Below are 24,885 nucleotides of genomic sequence, written 5' to 3'. Positions count from 1 at the left end.
TCACGAAAGCTTCAAATCAAGATAAATGTTATGATAGTTTCCGATAGTTTTTTGCGTTGTCATTAGGCACATGGTCACTACAAAGTTACATCACTGGTAGCCCGTCATCAATAAAGACCACTTTGGAGCGCACAACATGTGTGCAGCAAATTAATAACACAAGTTTGAGGCGTCATCTTTTTTTACGTCTAAATGTCTGAATACAAAAATAAATTGAACGGTAGCATTTTGCAATAGCATGTTTGTGTGAAAACCCATGATCATCCCATATTCTATAAACAAGGCTAAGGAACAGGGGGGTGAACAGCTGACACGCTTTACTAAGCTCAGGGCATTGTTTCGCAAGCTCGAGTTCTTGCTACCCAGCACGGGAACTAGGCTTCTTCGCTCGAATACAAAATGTAATGTCATTACACACTGCACCTGCCCGATGATTGCTAAACACATGCCGCATGACCTATGGAGATTTAGCACGCTATGTGACGTACGACGCTCGTATACACATGGGGTGGAAACGAAAAAAAACCCATCACACTGAGTTCACAGATACATTTACGAGACTATAACCTACACGCTGCGTTTTACTGTGCCCATGGCGTGGCTGGCATAGTTCTCTGCAATAAAGTTCAAGGATATTTGAGCCCCTTCAAAGGTTTGTACGGTGAAGCCCATTGCAGGAAATTGATATATTGCCTTACGTGAGCATTTTCCATTTTGGGTTAATAAAACAAGTACTTCTTTGTTCTGTGGATGGACTTGTACCTGCCATATGAATGTAGAATGTTCACAATTTCAGTCGAGCGACGCGTCCTGCCCAAGCCCACTTCAGTTTTTTTTCTTAACAGTTTTAACTTCATCATTAAACTAAACAAATGTTTTTATTTATATAATTAACCTGCAAATATTGTCTAACTCGTCTGTATATACTTCACCCCGATGGCAGTGATGAGCGCTGCCCCAATTAGCATTTGAGAAGGGATACCCTTTAATTTTAAAATAAACAAATAAATAAATAAATAATAACGGTACGTTTCATTTACATTTATTTACTTATTTTAACAATTTGTATACGCTGAGAAAACCATCCACAGGAAAACATCAGGTGGTGCAGAGACCAATTGTTTACTGAAGAATACATGCTACTTTACAAACTGCCTTAAATATTAAGTTGGTTAACTCCATGTATATTTTTTCCTTTCTTGTTTAAATAAATATTTATTTTAATATTCACTCACTCCTTTAGGAGTAGACACTTTCACACATGCACACACGCAACAAATAGCTTAGAAGCTTAAAAATATATTAATAGTGGTATTGATAATGAAACAGTCTTGCCAAAATGCAATTGTAGCCATACAGCTCATAGGACATGGCACTGTTAGTGAGTACACACTCGGGCCGACATGAAACATAACAGAGCAGTGTGGTGAACTACGCAGTGAGGGCGTTTACACATCACACACCAGGTAAGCATTCATGGCTAAGCCAACCTAGGGGAGGCCCAACACGGATTCAGATACCACATTTCACTGATGACGAACCCTGTCTGGGAAGTAGATCCATGTCACTGGAATTGTAGTGCCGTTCACACACAAAAAAAACCCCTGAGCCAAGTGGGCTTTCTTCGAGTTCTTTAAAGTGATAGTTTTTCTGCAGACACGAGACACCTAAGCGGCAAAGGGAAATCCCTCACCAGCGGAGGGAAAAAAAAACTCCCATAATCGTGGGTTGAGAAACGCAAGAGCTCTCAGCGAGACGATCGCTTCCCAACCCGCTCTTGCATTTCGGAATTTCAAAGACGACCATCGTCCACCTCGCTTGAAACCCACGCGGCCCCTTTATCAAAAGTACTACGAATAATAACGACTCATGAAAGGCCATGTCATCGAGCCTTACTGCAGGTCAAAGCACACGGCCGTGTTTTGAATGTGCAAAACCATAGCAATGACAGCACTGCCAGTTATAATCCCTTACTTTTCATCAACGTTTCCCAGATGGCGCCCTTATTTTTTTTTCTTCTTCTTCATATATGGAATACACATACACGCCGGTACATCCACTGCATGCATAACAAGGGGGTCTGTTGCTGGCAGCGGCGTTAAATAAGCGTGGAGAATTGGCCTTTAGTGTTGGGCTGGGACCAGTAAGCCCCCCGATTGATGCAGATTACGAAAAAAAAATAGAATAAGTTCTCTGGCTGCATCCGTCAGTTGCAGGGTTCTATGTTACACCCACACAGTCGCTCTAAGCGTACCCCGTAGGATTATTAAAAAAAAGCTCTACTGTAATCTGCATTGTAATGTACTTGAGGTGTCCATCTGTGAGTCAGGCTGTCGGCCACAGTAAACGAGTGGCTTTCGCCATACAGCATTGAGTAAGGCCTCATTTTGATGGGAGAGATCCGGGGTCTTGTGGTGTTCATGATGAGCTAACCGTGTGATGAAGTTTTTGTTTATTCTTGGGAACAGATCACATGTGATACGTGTGATCTGAAGCTGACCTGGATCTCGCCTAGGGTGACTTGGCCTCAAATTATAATCTCGTGCGGTGTACGAGCTTGACCACTCGGGAGATTGAGTTGTGGATATCTTTTTTTTAGGTAAGGTTATTTAAAACAGAAACGGATATGCAAAGGAAAAAATGGCAGGCGTCAATTAATTGACGGCCACAATACATCTGGACCACCTTGTACAATACTAACCCTGCGAATCTTGTTAGAATAACTGTTGTCTTTGCTCTAGGGCCCGAATTTGAAGCGCATCGTCCACATCAAAGGTTCCGAACAAACTGATAATCTCCCACTTGTAACCGATCCCCTGTGTAACTGGGGATGTGACATTCCTGCTCGGGCAGTCCACAGTCGAGGTGCGAGCTCAGTTGAGCATGGCCTGGTTCCAGGGTCTCATGGTATTGATAATGAGTTAACCTCATCCGGGGCGCCACGGTGGCACAATGTTAACTACCTCGTCTGGTATACAGGAGGTCGTGGGTTCGACCCTAACCCTGACGCCTGTATATTTGGAGTTTTCATGTCTCTCTCCCCATGTTCGCGTGGATTTTTCTCTGGGTCCTCCGGTTTTTCCCTCCACATTTTAGAAACATCCATTTAGAGGATTCGGCTGCTACAAATGTCCACGTTATAAGCCACTTCATTGAGCTATCATTCGTTGACAGGTCGATTCTGAAAAAGAGCTGTGTTGCTCAGCGGGCCTTATCTGGTTAAAAAAAAATCGTTAACCTTCTGATCAAGTTTTTATTCTCAGTCACAGATCAAATGTGATACATGATATCTGAGGCTGACCTGGGTCTCCTCTAGGGTGACTTGGCCTCAAATTATAATCCAGTTCAGGTATCGGCAAATGCATCACACGCTGTTTAACTGCGCTTATACAGCCATGAGTGCTTGATGATGAAAGGACACGTGTAAAATGGAGCTGTGATTATTTGGAGACCAGGGATAAAATCAGATGACACTGTGCAACTATTTAGGCCGTGTCTGTGTGGGTATCGTAAACAAACATGTTATCACCAAATAGAACTGTCACCTGTTGTCAAACACACACTCTACATTGCCAGCGCAACACTATCTGCTCACACTTGTATTGCGTTGTCAGGTTGGGTGCATTGGGCTGTGGCATCGGCACACACACAGGGTGCCATGGGATCTTGAACATCCACATTTCAGCAGATGGCAAATTTTGGTACACTGGTAACAATACAGATTCAGCGCAATTATGTAGGCTGTCGTGATGTAGGTTGAAAACCCACGTTTGATTATTACTTTTCCATGCAAGGCATCCACAAACCAATTAGACATAGCACAGAGACTAAATTTGAAATAATTGCATCTGATCTCATTGTATGTGTGTATGACAACCATGAGAATCAATTTGAATTGGTGAATAAGCAAACGAACACATGTTGGTTATGAAGCATGTAATAATTCAACCTCCCCTTATGCCTGAACAGCTGAGAGCCTGAACCAGTCTCTCACCTGGATGAGGCTTTTACCTGTCCACGCTCACATCCAATCCATCTCTCACATGTTCAGTCTTTCACCTGTTCAGGCTCTCACCTGGTTCAGTCTTTCACTTGGTTCAAGTTCTCACCTGTCCAGGCTCTCACATATTTAGTTTCTCAGCCTCCACGTTCTCGTTCGAACAATGAGTCTAATTCATGAAATATACGCACGCTATGAATTGTGTTCATTATTATTATAATCAGCAATGCTCAATCCACTGGTGGATGAAGGCTTCCAAAAGCTGCTACCAACACTCACGCTCCCATAATTCCTTATATATAAAAAAAAACACTTATTGTGTGTTTTGATATTGAGGCTCTACATTTTAGTCAAGGCAAGCACACGCCGCTCCGGATGCATTCTAATGAATTACCACTGTAACATTCTAATTAGTGTTATTGTTATTGACGGATAGCTTGTCAGCACCCCTTCCCCATTGACAAGCTGGCTAAGCTGCTGGCTGGCTGGTTCGCTGACATGTGCAGTGAGCATGTGCGCTCAGTTGGCCCTCTGGATCGCTGCCAGCGACTCCCACAGGCAGCTGACCTCTGGGTGAAAAGTTCTAGCCTCTTCCATTACGAGCAAAAAAAATCCCTATACGATTTCAACAACATCCACGGGGCCTTATTGGAATTTCAAGTGTCTCCTGGAGCCTGGTAGGGCCCATCCACGGTAGTTACAGAGAGAGTTTGTTTTGAGTCGAATGTGCCTGTAAACATATAACTGGTTTAGTGAGATAAAAAACATGCTTTCTGTGCAATGATGGGAAAAGACAATACTTCACATTTTAGCCTCATTATTAAATAATCGTTTGTTTTACGTGAACTACTGTTTTTTTTTAACACCGTATTCTCTCGAGTATAAAATGCTCCTGAAAATAAGAAATTTTAAATACGGAGGGGGGGGGGGGAGGGCTCTTATAATCCAGAGAATACTATTTCAGTGATACTACAACATTTCCCATTAGTATTCTCTGACAGACGACCCTACTAGCTTAGTTTACTATGAGTAGAGTTTAGGAAAATGCATGGCATTGTGCCATTGCTGGTGCAGGGTTCACTCGCACACTTCACCAAAAAAAAAACCCACGTGACTCTCTTTGTGTTTGACTTGATGTGTCTCGCCAAACTCACGCTCGGTCTTAACCCGACGTGTGAGCGACGTTCCCCTCGCACGCCTCTCGCGCTCTGCAACATCCTCACGTTGTGTCCAGGTGTTCGGGGCTGAATGTTGTGCTTTGTCTCCTGCAGTAAACATCCTCGACTCGAAGACCGCGCAGGAGGAACTTGGCTGGATTGCCTCGCCGCCTGAAGGGGTAAGGGAAAAAAAAGGACCACCTACGGATATTGTTACTGTATGAGTGCAGGCTTTTTTTTTTTGGCTCAAATGTTATTTCTTCTGATTCTAGATTTGAAGCTTTCGTGACTGCAAGGATTCATACTCTTAGTTCTTTCGGTAAAGTCACATAGGTAAAAAATTAAATAAATAAAAATTAAAATTTATTTCTTCTGCCTGTGTGAGCGTGTGTGTTTTGTGCAGCGGTTAGCGCGCTGCGCTATGAACCCGGCGACACGAGTTCGATTCCCACTCACGGCCAACACAAGTGACGATTATCTGAACTGGTCCCGGGCCTCCCCTAGGTCTACTCAGCCTAAAATAAGTACCTGGTGCAGTGTGTAAGCATTGCCATTAGGGAGACAAAGGCGGTCGGGCGTGGTGCTGGCCAACCACCCCCTCGTGTACCGTTCCGGCCTTCATAGGTGCTCGCTAACAGCACTTGCCCCAACAGTCTGTTAAAGGCTATACGGGGGTTCTTTGTTTTTTTGTTCTTTATTTTTGTCTGTGGGGAGCGGCAGTGCAGCGGTTAGCGCTGCGCTGCGCTACGAACCCAGCGAGCGACGAGCTGAGTTTGATTCCTGCTCACGGCCACCAACACCAGCGGCGGATTATCTGAACCGGTCCTGAGCCTCCCCTAGGTCGACTCAGCCTCGAATGAGTAACTGGTGTGGTGTAATCATAGCCACTAGGGAGACAAAGGCGGCCGGGCGTTGTGCTGGCCACCGAACTCCTCGTGCGCCGTACTTGCCTTCGTAGCTGCTGGCTAACAGGACAGTCTGTTCAGGTCATACGGGGGGGGGGGGGGGGATCTTTGTCATTGTTTCTGTGAGTGCGTCGTTGTCGTATTGAGTGGTGGCTGTAGTGGTTATTGCGCCGCGCTACAAACACAGCGTCTTGATTTTGATTAATAGCCAAGGCGTGTATAAGTCGAGATCAATTGAACTCGTCCTGGGCATTAACCTCGGTCAACTCAAGCTTAGATAAGTACCTGGTGCTGTGTGTAAATATCTGAAATGGGGAGCCGAAGGTGGCCAGGCAGTGGTCCTGACCACCCCAACTCCACGTGCGTCGTCCCGGCCTTATAGGTGCTCACCAACAGCACTTACTCCAACATCATGTTTAAGCTATATGGGGGTTCTTCACCTTATTAGATTTAGTATTGAGTGGTGGTGTAGTGCTTATCACAACTTGGGATTGATTTCCGGCCATGTACACCGGTTTTGGAACGTTTACTGACCCTCCACGAGGTCAACTTAGTCCTAAAAGAGTACTTGCAATCGTGTAAAAACATCCCCTCATACAACATGCCAGCAATCACCAGGAGATCATCAGATTTTCAGCCAAACATTAAAATAATGTTTAATTTGTTGCGACTATTGAGTGTCGGAATAATTGTGATCGTTGCCTAAAAAGCTAAGCAGCATTGAGCCTGGTCGGTCGTTGGATGAGTGACCACCAGGTGCCACCACCAGGTGTTTTGTTGGCACGGGGATGCCAGGGGTGGTCAGGAGATGGCGGTGCTGAGTGGCATCACCTCGTAACTGTGGGTTTTCTCCGGCCACTCCGGTTTTCGGCCACAAACAACATTCAGTTGGGCAGGTCTGTGGTGCCAAACCATATCCGGGGAAGATGCTGTGAGCCTTTTTTTCCCGGAAAAAATTTACAATATTGCTATTATCGTTTTTTGTTTTTTACAGAAGACATAATACAGGGTGAGTTTGTATGTGCACTGTTAATTTCCCATCCCTAGAACGAAGCGTGATCAATCGCCCTTGATATGTGAATATATAGTACGCGTTTTCGCATGCAAAAACTAAACCAAATAGCGCTTCCATTTGCAATTTATGTGAATACAGGAACTCCTCTACTTACGAACATTCGAGTTACGAACTTTCAGACATACGAACAAACCTGTCCGTATGTCCAGTCGCCTGTTCAGAACGAGAGTCAGAAGTTCAACCGCTGCACAATACATGTCGGTGGTGGCATCTACTTCTCTAGAACATGAAGAAACGGTGGCATCTACGTCTACAGGAGATTACACAAATTTAAAGCCATTTCCCCGTGTTTCGTGTACATGCCCGTACACCATGTTTCGAATCGACAGGAGTAAAGTTGGACTTACGAACAAATCGACTTCGTTCGTAAGTAAGGGAGTCCCTGTAACATGCATTTCACATTGAGCAGCCAATCAGCATGGCAATTTGAATGGCGCGAAATCACGGTTTAAATTTGATGACATAGCAAAGCGCTTTTAGAGTTAAAAGTTGCACACGTGTAGCACAGCCAGACAGCAGGGTGAATTGACATTTTTCAAACTGATTGAGTTTTAAACCCACAACATTGTAAGAGCCTTTGCGATGTTTTAATTAGAGCCGAGTTTGGCAATGAAAGGCGTGCCTAAAAATGTGCAATTACACCACAGTAACGTTAGTCTTGGCCGTAACATAATGCATTTTTTGTGGCTAAAACGGGCCGCTGTCCTTTAAAATGTGGGCACATCTCCATGTGCTTTTAATTTACATCAATTGACTGTTCAATTATCATTTGTATTATTTCCACTTGGACAAATACATGTAGGGCTAGGTTGAAACGCATAGAAATGAAACACAACGTAGCGCAGTCCGTCTGCCTATCAACTTAGCGTCTCATTGATCTTCCAAGACACGAAACAATCTCCATTTTGTGTTTCCTGAATGTGATCTATTGTGCAGTTGTAGCCTGGGCATGTACATTATTTTTGTATGGCAGGCCGGCAATCTGATCGAATGGAAGTAACTGTCTCTCCTATGTCCTTGGGCAGCAGTGGAACTCATAGGGTTCCAAAATGTCGAGGTCAGTCAACCCTCGATTCTACATTGGTACTCGAGTCACCAAAAATGGTCTCTAATCTACGGTCTCGTTTGTACGTGCTCACGTTCAGCTTATTTCGAACCCTCCGTAAGCTAATCGTGCTAATCGGAGGTGTGACGAAGGACAACATTCAATCTGTGCCACGATGACCATGAAATAATACATCGATTGATGGATCTATATATTTTGTCGTGTGGCGACTTAAATTGCATGATGCTGAGGTATCCAATTGTGAATCTTATATAAAAGTACTGTACATAGAGGCCAAAGGATTGAATTAAAAGTCAGAGTGCCATAATGCTCGATTGAGCATTTGGAGGTGCTCATCTCATTTACCTTTCGTAGCCATTGGTGGAAATTGCACATTCCTATGGCAGGGGTCAAGATGTCATAGAGCAACCGCCTGTCGATTCCTTACAAAGTGGTGCTCGCAATGTGAATCCTGGGGTGACAAGGAGCTGAATCGACCCGATAATCTGACCCGCTGCCGACTGGACACTTGTGAAAAAAAATATATTCATAGCTCATCAGTTTTCCCCTAGCTATAAATAACGATTCTGATTCTGATCATGAGACTTTAAACTCCCGATCTTCAAATTTCACTAACAAAAATATCGCCACTCTCCACCCCCCCCCGCTCCACCCACCAACCTCCTCTGTCGCCCCGCCCCTACAAACACAGTGGGAAGAAATAAGCGGGTACGATGAGTTCTACACGCCCATTCGGACGTACCAAGTCTGCCACGTGATGAAGCCCAACCAGAACAACTGGCTGCGGACTAACTGGATCACGCGCGGCGGCGCCCAGCGCGTCTTCCTCGAGCTCAAGTTCACGCTGCGCGACTGCAACAGCATCCCGGGCATACCGGGCACGTGCAAGGAGACCTTCAACGTCTACTACCACGAGTCGGACAGCGAGCGCGTGTCCGGCATCCACGAGAGCCAGTACGTGAAGGTGGACACCATCGCGGCCGACGAGAGCTTCACCGAGATCGACCTGGGCGGCCGCATCATGAAGCTGAACACGGAGGTGCGCGACGTGGGCCCCCTCGCCAAGAAGGGCTTCCACCTGGCCTTCCAGGACGTGGGCGCGTGCATCGCGCTCGTCTCCGTGCGCGTCTACTACAAGCGCTGCCCGCGCACCGTGCGCGGCCTGGCCGTCTTCCCCGACACGGTGACGGGCGCCGACTCGTCCTCGCTCGTCGAGGTGCGCGGGGCGTGCGTCGACAACTCGGTCGAGAAGGAGGCGCCGCGCATGTTCTGCAGCGTCGACGGCGAGTGGCTCGTGCCCATCGGGAGGTGCGTCTGCGGCCCCGGCTACGAGCAGGCGGAGGAGGGGTGCCAAGGTGAGAGAGGGCACGGGTGGGGGCTGGGGGGGGGTTGGGAACGCGACGCACGGTCCGGTCTGATGGTAAGTCCGCGGATTTGTCTCGTTGCCGGGTGTACGCATGTAATTGCGCATGTGTGTGCGTGTCGTTACCCGAAAGCCAGTTTCACAAAACGAGGTGGGATAAGTAGTAGTTGCGTTGCACGGTGCACGTTTGTGTCTGTTGGACTTCTTTCGCGCCGCACGTTGACAATCGTGCCTATCGGTTCGAAAGGAATGAGCGTTCAACCCACGCTGAAAGTCCATGGCTCCAGTGGATTCCTGACATCGGTAGGAAGAGCGATAGAGACGGTCATAGAACTGCACCTGAAAGCGCGTGATGCGATCACCGTCTTTGTTCGATGGCTCGGTGCTTGGCCATGGCCAGGGGTCGCCAGCCTGCGGATACGCAGCCACGTGCAGCTCTTCAAGGACTTGTTTCATGACGTTATCTATTAAGGACCACCTATTCACATGCATTGCTGCTCTTGAAATATTTAGGTTTTTTTTACTGAAAAAAGGGTTATTTTTGTTATGTTGGTTGCCGCTCCATGGCAATGGTGCGAAGGAGCTGTTCTGCTCCAACAGCGTCACGCGGTCGCAAACGTTGACAAGACAATTTGTCAGTTAAGCTTAAAAATAATGATATTGTAGGTGAAGCAATAATGATGGACAGCTCACTGGCAATCCACTGCAAGACGAAGGCTCACGCCACGCCGCGTTTGGTCGCAGGGGTTTGTTTGACCGTACTCCACCAGGTTGGCTCAGTGCGGGTTGGTAATGGGGCACCGAGGGTAGATTCAGATATCGCTAGCCGTGAATCAAAGTCGAGGTGGACGTGTTGATAGCGCAGTGCGTTCACCACGAGACCAGTGTTTTTCATTGCAAGGCCCGCAGGCCAATGGCGGCATTTAGTGCCGCCCCTGACGTGCCCCCCCCCCCCCCCCCCACAATACACAACACGTGACAACACCCCTCCTCGCAGGCGGTGTGGCAGCCCTCGCACTGCACCCTGGGGGAGTTGAAGTTGGGCAGAGTATGTGTCAGTTGCCTTTCCACTCTGTGAAAACTTTTTTTTTATGATATATGTAATGACGAGACAATCATGTTCAAGAGCAATGTGTACATTGTCAAAGCATGTTTGCTTGCATGTTTTAACCGCGAGCACGCGTGGTCAATGCAGACTTGATGCCTAACAATAGATGTACTCTTTGGTTATTTCGGTAAAGTCACGTAGAAATAAATAAATACAATTATAATAGAATACGACGTTTCGATTGCAACACAAGCAACCATCATCAGGTACAAATGTATGAGAAAACAAACATAGGAAACTTGGAAAAGTAATGCAATACAACACAGAGAGTCGGCCAACAAAACAGTGAACACCGCACTTGGCTGATTACGTTCTTCCAAATATTGCTACATTTTTCGAATCTAGTTTGAACCTCCGGTATTATTGCCAGGAAGTCTGCAGCATAGTATTTTTATTATCATCTTGATACTGGCAACAAAAGACTCCCACACTTACTCCTTTTTAATCATTTGACCTTGTGCTACTTGTTACACAGGATCCATTCGGCTCAATGACATTGCATGCGAGTGCATAAAAACATACTTTTTTTTATCCCACAATCGTGTTCCAAATGTGTTTTTAGAATAATTTTATCAGGCGAAGACACGCCATGCACAGCTCATCTTAGGCCAACATCATTGGCTGACGCGCGCCCGTGAGCTGTGTGTATCCAAAGCAAATGCCCTCCTAACCATTTGTAGGAGAAGTGAACTTTTCTCGCATCGTGTGCGCCGCGACGCGCGATATCAACTTTAACCATCACACGTGCTCGGCCAAAATAAATTGACTTTCTCATTTTATTTCCGGTCCGTTGGCATCGTTGCTCGAGCAGACAACCAACTTCATTGTGCGTCTCTCCATTTAACCTTTAAAAAGCAATGCCTTGCCAATCTCTAAAGCTTTGCCCTACTGAGTGATCACAGGGCTTATTTTAGTTGTTTCCCCTCCTGAAGCATAGCAGTTCAATAACAAAACAACATTTATTTATACTGTTAGTACTTTCGGTAAAAGTCACGTAGGTAAAAAATGAAATAAAAATTTATAAAAATAAAACAATAAAAAAAATCACGACGTTTCGGAGGCAATTCAATCCCTCCCTCACTTGATGCAGCAAATCTGGCTGTGACGGTCCCACCTGATGACGGAGACTTGTGTTGCCTCCGAAACGTCGTGATTTTTATTGTTTTATTTTTATTAATTTTAATTTCATTTTTTACCTACGTGACTTTACCGAAAGAACTAAGAGTATGAATCCTTGCAGTCACAAAAGCTTCAAATCTGGAATTAACATTTATTTAGTTCGACACAAGTGTTTGCCATCGCAACATTGTCAACTAAAACAAAGATTCTTAATTCCACCGCTGTATGGGACGGGAGTGTGCCCACACTTTACCCCACCACACAGAACCTGCCAGTCGGCTGTGGTGGTGTTCCCACTTATACTGCTGGGTGGACAGAGGTGGAGGAGGCGAGTTAACAGCCCTGCCGGATGATATAATTTAAGCCATAAGCTCTAGAGTGTAAGTTGCGTTGTGCTCACCATTGTGCTCACCATCGACAGAATAAAATTAATACAAACCACATAATTTACAAAGTTAATTAATAAAAAATATTCAATTGTATTACTATAGCAGGTAAATGGAATATACACACCATAATTCTATGAAAATGCATGGAGATAATTTTCAAAATTAGAGTTTCGATAATTCATCATCCCAAACATCCAAATTTAAATTCACATTTCTTTAATACTCTTTATATATAAACGCACTGCTCAAAATGTACTCTCCTCCTAATGTTTCGCCAAATTAACAAGACACTAAACTTTTCAATTAGTTTACAAACTTCAACAGCTGTATGCTCCTCGCAGGGACACTTGAACAACGACCGCCATCGCTTACAGGACGCGCTCCCACAGCAGGAAACTGCAGTCGCTGCCTGGGGTTTGTTTTTAAAGTTTGTGTCACGAAGACTGAATTGCCGCTGTGTTCGGGAGCTAAAGCCGGCGGTGTGCCCTGATGCAGAACGGCACTTGCTCGCTTTCCTGTTCGGCCAATTAATTTATCAGAGATTCCTTTTTGGAAGCTAACAAAAAAAAACACTTAAATAGGCCGCTAACAATCCGAGCAGGAAAGGCCGAGAGATTCCAAAAAGGAATCTCTCGGCCTTTCCTGCTCGGATTGTTAGCGGCCTATTTAAGTGTTTTTTTTTGTTAGCTTCCATGTCTTTGTTGTCCTACTGGACATCTGTAAAAAAGAGCTCCATCGCTCATAGGATTCCTCCAGTTTGAATAACGATTATGATAATGTATATGCTCGCATTGAAAAAAACAACTCAATTTGGATTGTCAACCTTTATTTTGATGAACCAGATGAGAACTCACGAGACCAGGGTAGTCTCAATTTGCACGAGCGTAACGGGGCATTACTCTGCCAGTACGGGGCGATGATTGCTATGCATTATCCCAATTGAAGAATTTGTGAAATAAGTCTTCGAATTTGGTTCATTTGTATCGTGACGCCAGCACACAATGACCTACTCTTGTGAACGACGTCAGGGAATCTTTAATGTTCAATGTGAAGCAGACGGTGTGTATGATGGTTATTACGCACGCAGTATTTAAACAAAAACTAAACGTTTGGCTTTTATTTTACCAGCAAGCCCCTCTGAGCTATGTAGCTATTTTGTTCAGAAGCGACCTGGCCACAAATGATAGCTCAACGAAGTAGCTTATCATGTGGATATTTATAGCAGCCACATACTCTAAAAGCACGTTTCTAAATGTGGAGGTAAAAACCGAAAATCCGGAGAAAAATCCACACGACCACGGAGAGAACATGCAAACTCAAAATATACAGCTATCAGGAATCGGGATCGAACCTACGACCTTCTGTATACCAGGTGAGGTATTTAACATCACACCACCATGGCGCCTCAGTGTTAACCAAGGCAGCGGCTGGATTCGAACCGTCAACCTCTGCAACAAGCGGTGAATGCGCTACCGCTAAGCCAAGTCACGGCACCTAGCGGGAGCAGCCCCACAACTGCTCGCTCACTGCACTGCTGGCCGAAGTGCCACCACTCGAGGTACCTCTAGTGGGCCCCATTTTGAGGATATCTGGTCTACTCTTCCACGCTCGACTAGACGTCTTCACAAGCAACCTGCCGTTAAACTAACTGGCACGTATCCATTTATACTGCTGGCTGGCCAGAGGCGGGAAGTTAATAAAAAATATATATTTTTTACATTTCTTTGGATTCGAACCGAATCCTACAAATTCCAGTATATGAACCATTACACCGCAGCTGCAGCAGCATCCACGTGCGCAGATCGCACCTCCGATTAGCACGGTTGGCTACGTACAGCACAAAAGAAGTTCAACATACATACACAGGTCCTAATTGTTGTATAAGAAGTCTGTGTTCCCGGCCCGTGGTATTTTTTGGTTCTCACAGCGTCAAGTCCTAGATATATCGCGCCATTCGGGGTGGCATTGACGGTGCCCGCGTTTCAATCGCGCCGAGATTGCCGACGATCCGTCATTCCTGTTGCCTCCGCCTGCCTTGGCCAGTGATTGGCCATCGATCTGTGTTCGTGTCTGAAGATGGACGGGGGTGGGAAAGATGCTCCTCTGGTGCACTAACTCAGACCCCTCCCCGCCCGCATTCCCGGAGCTCTCCACGTACCCCAGATCCACTTGTTAATACAGAGACCAACCTACAACCGCCGCCGCACCTTGATTAATGTCCCGCGTCTGAAGGCCCTATGGAGCAACGAGGCCGCCGCTTTTGTTTTTTGTCGCGAAGCTATTTATAGCGCTGGGGCGACCAAGGCCAATGTCGACCGTGAGCCCCGGCGATGACGGCGCGGGGCATTCGCGTTGACCTGCTGCCGGAAGTGTCGCTGTGCCGCAAGAATGCCGAATGGGGAAATGCAGTGCGAATATCACACGGGCGGATGGGGGGGATGCGCTCGCTTGTTGCTTCTCATGCTTTGCAGCGATGGAGCGTTTGTCACCGAATGCTGCACCAGCGGTAATTGGTTGCGTGGACATGTACGAGGCCTGGTCTACTTTTAGGTTGACTCACGATCTCCGGTATACCAGGCGAGGCAGTTAACATCCCGCCGCCGTGGCGCGGCTGCCAGAGTGAATGGGGTAAGGCTTAGGGGGTCAGGGGTACTATTGGGATTGTGGCGGTGAAGATGGCTAGAGAGAGGGGTAACGAGGGGACACGTGGGGAGAGGCAGCTTGGCCAGGCACGAAGAGGTGAGCGCCATTGCGACCGGGGGTGACGGGGTCAAGGTTTGGGGGGGAGCGGGTACAAAATGTCAAGTTGAACGTAAAATCAGCAGAAACTTTCTGCTGATTTTTCAGCAGTCTGTGGGTGTCCGATTAGCGTGGTTGGCTACGTATGATGCAGAATAAGTTTAACATACATACGTATGTACAGTTGAAGCATGCTGCCCAGAGATGCAAACAGCCACAATGAGAGGTGGGCATATGTACCCGGGAGGTGCCATACCTTTGGCTGCAGCATGGAATGTAGAGTGAACCAGGTTTTGTTTACCATACAAACCTAATGCCTACGAGTGCCAGATATTTACGGAGGCACTAATTGCAGTGAGAGTGTGTTGGGTGACGACAAAGTGCACTTCCAAGGATGTGTACTGAGGGAACAGCTCGGATATGGGGAAGGGGTTGGGAGGGGGATTAGTAACTTGGGATGAATTGTAATATTTAGTCCATACAAAATTCGTAGTGGATGGAGCTCTATACTGTGTGCTGTTGATTAAAGCGTCACATTCGCTAACTCAAGGTCGCAAGCTCAAATCCAGTCGAGGGTAGACTCAGCCCATCATCACCTGGAGGGTTGTTGAAGTAAAATCAACAAACATTAACCAGTGGCGGTAGTGGGCCGCTAAATTAGCTAAAAGCAATTTACATCACTTCTCAAGGGGCCACAACTAGAGAGATATGCATAACCCACTGTATGTTTAAGCGGCAATGCAATTTGACCGATTCATATTTGTTTTGTTTTTAATCAACCATTTGTTTAAAAGATAGTTTAAAGTATAATGAGGTAAAATGTCCAGCCCTGCGTTTGCTTGTTTGTGTTCCTGCTGGCAGAAAGGGGTCTTAATTCTAGATTTGAAGCTTTCGTGACTGCAAGGATTCATATTCTTAGGTGTTTTTGGTAAAGTCACAAAAATAATATTCAGGGCCTACCTTGGCTCCTCCCACCCTCAACCAGTATATATACAAGGACTATTTTCTTGGAATTTCTCTCACTTGATACAGCTATCGTGCTGTGACGGTTCCACCTGAAGACGGAAGCTTGTGTTGCCTCCGAAACGTCGTGATTTTCATTTTAGTTTTATTTTACTTTTATTAATTTAAATGTTTTACCTACGTGACTTGACCGAAAAAACCTAAGAAGGGGGTCTTCTAAGAGGAAGCTCTTGAAAGCCCCTACAGAAGGCAGTTTGGAAGACTCTTCCACGCTTGCCAGAAGTAGTCGTGTCCGAGTTAAAATAATAACGCTTTCAATTTAGCCAGGAAAGCCTCACTGTGTCTCCAGACTCTGCCAGGAGTGTCTTGCGTCGGAATGTTTGGCCAATTCCATGAACGAGCGTTTGAAATATCAGCTGCCAGTGTTGCCTCTCCTACTTTCAGCAGTGTTATTCATCGCATTTGGACATGGTTACGAATTTCCTGGCTGGTTGGATGGCTTGCGTTTAGTGCTGTTTGAACTTTTTTTTTTAATCAATGATGTCCAATACATCACAGTGACATATTCCCGACCACCTTTGTCTCTCTCGCCAGAGTGTTCACACTTTAGCGCGTGCAAGTACCAGCTCACAATGTCACTAAATAAACCCCGCTGATATCGCAACACAACCTGTTACCAACTCCACCACTACTGCAAATAATTCGTACAAGTATGTGTGTGCACACACACAACGTCCAAGTCGTAGCCCTACACACAAAGTAAACTGTCGCTCTCAGTTAATATTTTCAAACGCTGTTATTTTATACCAGTCGGTGATTTGGCCAGTTTCGCCCTTGCCCAAACTTCCTGTATCTAAATAATGACTAAAACGAATTAAACGTATCATTTGCAACTCTATGTTATATAATGATTGGATCCCTGCCCATGCCATGCTGTTTCTTGGGGGTTGATTGACCATACTTCACCATACTGGTCCCTGCCATTTGGTGAATGGGGGGCTCGGGACCAGTTTAGATTAAACCAATGTTAGCCCCATGGTGGGGAATCAAACTCAAGTCGCTGGATTCATAGGTGGAGTGCACGAAGCAATGCTCCACTGCTTGACCTCAATTACTAAGAATAGCAACAATGCCCTTGATTTATCTAGAAAAGCCTCGCTGACTGATTCCACGACTGAGTCTGTTGTCATCATGTGGGATGAAACTGTAGTACCAGTAAAAGATAACCCCATACACATGTGAATGGGATTAATACTCGAAGCTCCACGCAGATTGGTTTCAGTCCATCGCTGCAACGCAGCAGCTCCTGAACAACTCGCAGTCCGAGCCAGCAACATCACCTCTGTGTGGCCAGCGCTGACAAACCACACCAGATACTAACTTTGGCTGAGTAGACCTAGGGGAGACCAAGGCCAAGTTCAGACAACCAATTGTATTACTAGGAATGGAACCGAGATTGTTGGGGTCTTAGTGAAGTGTGCCCTAATCGCTATGCCACCACTCCACTTTGCATGCACTGTGTATATCCACTGAAGCAGCAACAATGTGTTTTACCATACGTAAAGAGATAATGGCACCGTTCTCACTTCTGGCGACTGGGCACAAATGCACCTTTTATGACCTTCACTGCTGATGACTCTGCACCAGATCTGCATTTTGGGGGAGATTATTTCACGTGGAGCACAAGGAATAGAATTCGCCAAATGTCAAACGATGCTTAGTCCATCCTCGTGTGGCACTTGAACATTTAACTCGTCAGCTTCCACAGCTTCATTCAATACATTTCTGGCTCAAGCCATTGACATGTCTACTTTTCCGTTTGGCGGCTACCAGTCTTTGTATCGAGTTTTATCGTGCGTATGGGTCGACTGGCTTTTGCCATGTGAATGTGGAATTTCCTCTGTTGGTACTGATATGCCACCGGTGATGAGTGCTGCCAAAGGCTCGTTTGAGGATGGAGCTACTTTCGCTTTGACTATTCTACGCATGAAAAGTCTTCATGTAAAGATCCAATGTAGTCTCACTTTGAAGTTACAATTTAATTCAACAACAATCATTTCCTCATTGCCACTGTTGCATGGGGAGCCTCTCGTGGCTGCTGGAGTCACGTGACCCAAGTGCATGCGACGATAAGAATCAAAAAAAGAGATTGATTCTTACAGACACTGCTCGATGCATGTATTGCCAGCGTAAGAATCGATTTTAAGAGGCGAAAGAATGAAGGCATGCTTAACAAATATATGAATAATACTTCACTGCGTAATCATCATATACATTCAACAACTTGCTGATAGTTCATACAAATGTAATTATTTTCATCGGTACTACACAGCTAAATATATGTGCCACCCCTTCCCCTCTACACACACATTTAGGATAATTCGCCTGGCTCTCACCACACTGTCCACACTCATCTTCACACCTTTTGTCACCCCCAGTGCAAGTGTGAAATTACAAGCGGCCTTTTATTTTTTCACGCCCAGAGGGGGCCCACAACTTCCTTCCTCCGGGTGTTGGAGAGAGCCGGCAGGGCTCAAGGATGTTAGATTTGACAACCCTAGAGTGGTGGTGGTTGGGTGGTGGTGGGTGGTGGGTGGTTGGGTGGTGGTTGGGTGGTGGTGGTGGTGGTGGTTGGGTGGTGGTGGTGGTTGGGTGGTGGTGGTGGTTGGGTGGTGGTGGTGGTGGTGGTGGTTGGGTGGTGGTGGTTGGGTGGTGGTGGTGATGGTTGGGTGATGGTGGTGATGGTTGGGTGGTGGTGGTGGTGGTTGGGTGGTGGTGGTGGTTGGGTGGTGGTGGTTGGGTGGTGGTGGTGGTTGGGTGGTGGTGGTTGGGTAGTGGTGGTTGGGTGGTGGTAGTGGTTGGGTGGTGGTGGTGATGGTTGGGTGGTGGTGGTGGTTGGGTGGTGGTGGTGGTGGTTGGGTGGTGGTTGGGTGGTGGTGGTGGTGGTTGGGTGATGGTGGTGATGGTTGGGTGGTGGTGGTGATGGTTGGGTGGTGGTGGTGGTGGTTGGGTGGTGGTGGTTGTTGGGTGGTGGTTGGGTGGTGGTGGTGGTGGTTGGGTGGTGGTGGTAGTGGTTGGGTGGTGGTGGTGGTGGCACGGCCTCGTGTGGACAAAGTTTCAATCGGGCAAACGCGTTGACCTGGCGTGAAAAAGCCCCCCCCCCCTCCCCCCGCGTTTAAAAGCGAACTTCACATGAACGACCACCGCTTCTGCCCCCACCCACCCGGACTGCCGGCTGTGGTGAAAGACGGGAGCGCGTTAGGGGCGATTCTTTGACGTGTTTTACAATGTGGCAAAACAAAAAAAACTCCTGTTTTTTTTTGGTGCGGGAGGGGGGGTGTTGCTCCACTTTGTGAAGGGAACTTCTAGAATAAAAAAAAGAAGCCCCATCTGCAACCCTCCTTGGACGACGGTTAATGGCCATGGCCGAAATTAGTGAAATGAAGCACTGGGTTTTTTTTCTCTTTAAAGGTACGCTTCGTGCAACCTGTGCGATTATCACAGCAGAATTGGGATACACCCGGTAACAGCCGTTTAAACAGTCAACTCGGGCTCGTAGTCACAACAATACTGGTAGCTTTATACCTTGACAGAAATGTCATAAAAGTTAATGTTTAAAAGAGCCTGCCCCTTGTTCAAAGGGGCTTTACCGTGTTGGCAGTGTTATAAAGAGGATAACGGCGCAGCCTGACACTTGATTTTTGGTTTACATGAGGTCGTGGGTTCGATCCCGACCCAGACGATGCCCGCATATTTAAAGTTTGGCATGTCCTCCCCATGGTGGTTTGGATTTTTCTCCAGGGTTCACTGCCTTTTTTTTCTCTACAACATTTAGAAACGTGCTTTTTATAGAGTGTTTGGCTGCGATACATTTCCACGTGATAAGCCACTTCGTTCAGCTATCACTGGTGATAGGCAGATCGCGACTTTACCGAAACAACCTAAGAATATAGATATAGCTCAGTGGACCTTGTCTGGTAGAATAAAAAAAAAATGTTTTTAGTTTTGATTCCTCACCCAACTGTTGTAGAAACGGCCTCCACGAGAAATAGCTATCGTGAGCCCCTATATAGGGTCGCACAAGTTGCTTGGCCTACTATTCCTTGGCGATCCGTTGTCTTGGAAGAGGTGGGGAGGAGACCCACACTTCACCACATTGCACACGACCTGTTGGTTGACTGACTGTGCTTTGCCCAATGTCACACTGCCCGCCCATGTTTCAACTGCCAGGCCAGCAGATCGAACCGACGATCCTCTGGATTGCAGATTGAAAGCACATCGTCGCTTAATCGAATCGTTGTGATGATATGGCTCGGCTGGCCCCTGTCATGAGAACGTGGCATTTCAACAACTGGCTATCAAGAGCAATCATGAACCGTGTAACGCTAATTTGAGCATGGAGACCCCCAAACGATTAAATATTTACTTTGAAAAATAGTCCAACATTATAAACATGTTTTTTTTTTACACGAGCCATTGTCCGAAATTACAATGAGTTCGTACGAGGACAGCGTAAGCCACGTGGAAGTTCAGATGAGAGCATGTCTGGAAAGTCACGCAGCTTCCTCCCATGGCCGAGAAGCCGTTGTGGCAAGGGACAAGATGCTCGTGGCAGGATGCGGCAGGAGACTTTTATCGAGACGAGCATCGGAGTTGCATCAATGGGCGGTTCATCGGGGGTTGCGTGGTGGCGTTGAAGCTGGCGCGACCGGCTGTGAGAGCAGCCTTTGGCGGTTGTGTGTTGACTGCAACAGCTGCTGGATGTATGTCGGTCTGTCCGTATGTCGTCTGTCCGTATGTTATATTCTTTGGGTCTTTCGGTAAATAGAGCTAAAAACCTGCGTAAGAAGTGATGGTTAGGCGTGGTGGCAACCAATGGTATTTGGCTGTCGTGAAGCATTGGAAAATGAAGAATGCTAATTAATAAAATAAATCAGGATATGCTGGATGGGTGTCTCAGATGTCAAAGCGCTGAACGAGCATCAGCTGTGATCCTGGGTTCAAACATCCTGACAGCGGCCTTCGATGAAACCAGGTTCTCAATCAAGGTGAGCGAGTGGACGGTCTGAATCCAGTCACCAATAACTGCACCAAAAAAAGTACAAATTTTAAGAATTGTCATTTTCAGGTAATTTGACTGCATTCCCGTCATGAGAATTTAAATGATCAGTTTGACTTTCATACAGCAAATATTGCTTGATATAGAACGGCGGCTTTTGTAAGTGTTGCTACACAGTGTGCATACAATTTAAGATGTAGTTGTATGATATCTACTTCTGCAGACCGTTCCCTAACGCCGGCGAAATGACATCAAAAGCGCAATTGGGATACGATTGGAGAAAAATCAAAATCTGTTGGGGCAGCCTTGGCGGCTCGCATTACACGGCAGTGAAACTTTGCGAGCGCGTGGGTTGTTCGAGGAGGCAACTGGACAAGGGGGGGGGGGGTGCGAGGGGGGATCGAGGGGGTAGCGGGAGGGGAGGAGGGGAGGGCCCCCCACTGGCGTGTCAGGAAGGGGAGGGTCCCGTGTTGCAGAACTGGTTTTACCGGACCGCGTATCCAGTTCCACGGCGATTACAGATGCACAGAAAGCGCGGCCCCCGTGCATTAATGCGAGCTAGCCAATTGTCCGTATGCAAATCCCCCGCTCTCTTGTGTTTTGTTGGCTGTCCATTCATCTGCATTGGCAGCAGGGAGCTGTCAAGAACCCACAATGGTCACATTCCATTCCCAAGCGCTATTGTTTTCACTCCCATTTGGGCAATCCTTCCCCCCCCCAACCCAAACCTACTCTAAAAGCATAACCCGAGAGACTTTGAGTTTTTACAAAAAAAAATGAACGCACGCTTCACATGCGTGAATATTTGTTTTTTTTTTACATCTTGGCAGAGTGTTCTTTTTCGTTTTGACATGGGTGTGCCACACCCGGCAGTTCTCACTGTCGTTGAATAAAGTGTCGCGCAACTTTATTGGAAACTTGTTGAGCTTTTCCTTTCGAGCAGGCCAATTAAATGCGCGTTAACACGATTGTTAAACTTTTTTTTTCCAAAGCGACACGTGCACGCGAAAGAATTAGTGATGGTCTACCAGAAATAAATGTATATGTGTTTTGCGAAAATAGCGTGGGATTTAATCTCCGTTATCATTCTTATTAAAAACTGTAATTATACATTTGTATGATGATGCTTTGCAAGAGCATTTTATTCGCAAATGGCGGGTTGGGAGGTTAAATGGGTACGTATGTTGAACTTCTTTTGCACCATACGTAGCCAATTGTGTGAATTGGAGGTGCGGGGGAAGGGGAGCAAAATAACACATAAAGCAGTTACAAAGAAATTCGCTTTCAGTCAAGATGGGAAAGTGCATAGCTCCAGTGGCTTCTCAATGTCGGAAGGAAGAGCGTTCCAGACGGCCGCAGAAGTGCATCTGAAAGCATGCGGTGACCGTCTTTGTTCGATGGCCAGTGGTTGTGTTTTGGAGAGACTGGCCACTGCCATACGAATGGTGGTGATGCTCGTGCCCACAGGTCAGATGAATGCCACCAAACAGGAATCCAGAAAACAAGCAAGGGGCGATGCGAGTATGACCGACAACACGTTTGACTGATGGGGTTGACGGGGCACGAGAATGGAGAGTAATGACGTGGAAACGGCAGCAGCAGATGGGATGTGATGATCGCCAACAGTGGAGGACTTGCTGTTGCTGTTGCCAGAAGTTCATGGACCCAGTGATCTCCATAAAGGGAGCGAGATGGAAGCAGGAGAAAGCTCACGTCCATCGGCTCGGAGCTGACAATTTACACGGACAGTAGTACCCAATGCTCGATTGAAGAGATAGAGAGATAAACACTTTCAGTTTCTTTTGTTTTAACCAGGTGGGAACTCTAGGGACCAGGATTCTGTACTTGGATTGGCGGTTCAACATCTCACCAGCCCTCCTGCCAAAGTGTTGTCTACCCAATTGAAAACAAACATAGAGTTTAATTTCAATATATGGTGTGGTATTTTCCCCCTTATCAGTCTTAATCGTTTTGAAAGGATGACTGTGTAATTATAATTCTGCAGCTGTAGTGTTGGTTTTACCTAATGGACAATGTTCACCGGATAGCGAGGGCGTCTTGTTTACACTGAGACGATGTTTGTACGTGGGATTATTTCCTAATTGCATTGATGAATGTCAGCAGGTGCATGCTTTGACCGTGACATTGGCACAAAGCAACTGTTCTGTCTGAGAGCATCGCGCGATCTTGAAAGTTTGGAGTCTATTTTGTTGAGAGTTTGAAAGCAACTTTGGCAGCGAGGCTTAATGTACCATCCAAGTGACAGCAGACTTTCAAGTTTGTGTGCAGCACTCATTACACACACAAAGTGCTCGCCACAAATGAACCACGATGCGTTGCTCATCTCGTCAAGGAGCATAAACCATCGCTCGAACTCCAGTCACGCTCGCAGAGCCCAACTAACAAAGACGGTGATCACCGCATCGCGCGGCGCTTTCAGATGCGATTCTGCGGCTGTCTGGAACGCTCTTCCCTCCGATGTTTTACGAAGCCACTGAAGCTATGCACTTTCAAATCCAGACTGAAAACTCATTTATTTAGAACTGCTGTTTGTGTTTAGTTTGTTGACCTTCCCCCGCGCCTCCAATTGGCTATGTAGGGCCTCTGTCCACCCAACTAGGGCAGTATCCATGCGTCTGCTACAGTTACTTGATTGGCAAGTCACGTGTGGACAAACATGTCTGGCCTTGTGGAAGATTTTGCCAAGATACTCTCTAAAGGGGTTCCCGTAGTGGAGGCCCCTTTCGCAAGCTGTTGCATGCACAAGCAATTACAAGCTTGTGCCTTTAACATTCCCTTTTAGGTCGACTTAGTAAGCACTGAATATAAATATTTTTTTACGTGTGCTAAATCTATGTTGTATTAACTGGAGGTCCATGCAAGATTCACCCTCTCAGTTCGTCTATGGATGGGTAACCTTTAGTACTCACAACCCCGATGAGCAAGATTGGCTACGTACTGTGCAAAAGAAGTTCAAACGTACACATTAGAATGGCAATGAATTGGGACCCATCTGTCATTGAACTCTGCATTTGTGATGATGTTGTGTGCAGGCACTGGCTGTCAGAAGGTCGATGTCATATTATAACATGAAGGACAACATTAAACGCATTAATGTGAGAGTGCTCTGACAGGTTTACATTAGTTAATGCGTGCCGGGCTGCACACGAGACACATTCACATTTCAGTTAAGCTCGCTCACCTCGAGGAGACTGGCATTGCCTCTGTCGCCCGGCGCACACACATTTCGTCTCTGAATTATGCAACGGCCGCAGATTTATCGATACCCTTGTCAATATATCAGACGGCCCGTGGGTGTGCCTACACTTTTGCTCGTGCAACAAAAAGAACACGCGAAGAACGCACTATGAATACATTTCAGGACATTCTGTCGAGCGAGTGTCTGGCAAGTAAGCCGCGTCTTCATTTGCCCGCTGCGGTTTTAGTGCTCGCCAAAGAGGTGGCATGTGACAAGGACTTGGTGGCTTTTAAACTCACCGTCTCACCACCGTCCAGTTACTTGATATCTGATGTTAATCTTGAAAGAGCTTCACACACCATTTGTAGGTGTGTGAATCCTGTGATCGCCTACAATGATACAATCGCCATCATTGAGGGTGGCTTGCGGTGGTTATTTTACTCCCCTTAATTTGTTCCATTTTAAGAAGAAGAAAAAAATCTGTGCCTCTTTGACGTGTGTTTAGGTAATACCGGGTTTTCTATGTACGATGTGCTTTTCCGATGCGTTTTCGTGTTGTACAACACGTGGTATAAAACACATCAGAGAGATGTACAGCACGATCACGGGAAACAACGCATCTAAAGAACATTACATTATTTAGACACTATATTAATTATATTTAATTAGAATTATGATTGCCAGCAATTATACATGGAAAATAATGTCTGATCTGGCAGTAATGTCATCAAAATTGCCCCTCC

The 24,885-nt window shown here is 46.3% G+C and overlaps 1 protein-coding gene across 1 annotated transcript in view; it reads left to right on the top strand.

Annotated features, from left to right (window-relative positions):
• The window catches only part of LOC133352494 (ephrin type-A receptor 4-like), a 107,880-nt gene that overhangs the window by 15,950 nt on the left and 67,045 nt on the right, over positions 1–24,885 (top strand). Inside the window, exons 2-3 of the mRNA XM_061568176.1 lie at positions 5,272–5,336; positions 8,895–9,558. Of these exons, the coding sequence (XP_061424160.1) occupies positions 5,272–5,336; positions 8,895–9,558 (729 nt within the window). The remainder of the gene's footprint in view (positions 1–5,271; positions 5,337–8,894; positions 9,559–24,885) is intronic.

This window comes from Lethenteron reissneri, chromosome 40 (assembly GCF_015708825.2).
Source record: "Lethenteron reissneri isolate LAM-NWPU_2019-01 chromosome 40, ASM1570882v1, whole genome shotgun sequence".
NCBI lineage: Eukaryota > Metazoa > Chordata > Hyperoartia > Petromyzontiformes > Petromyzontidae > Lethenteron > Lethenteron reissneri.
This window is presented reverse-complemented; position numbering and strand designations above follow the sequence as displayed.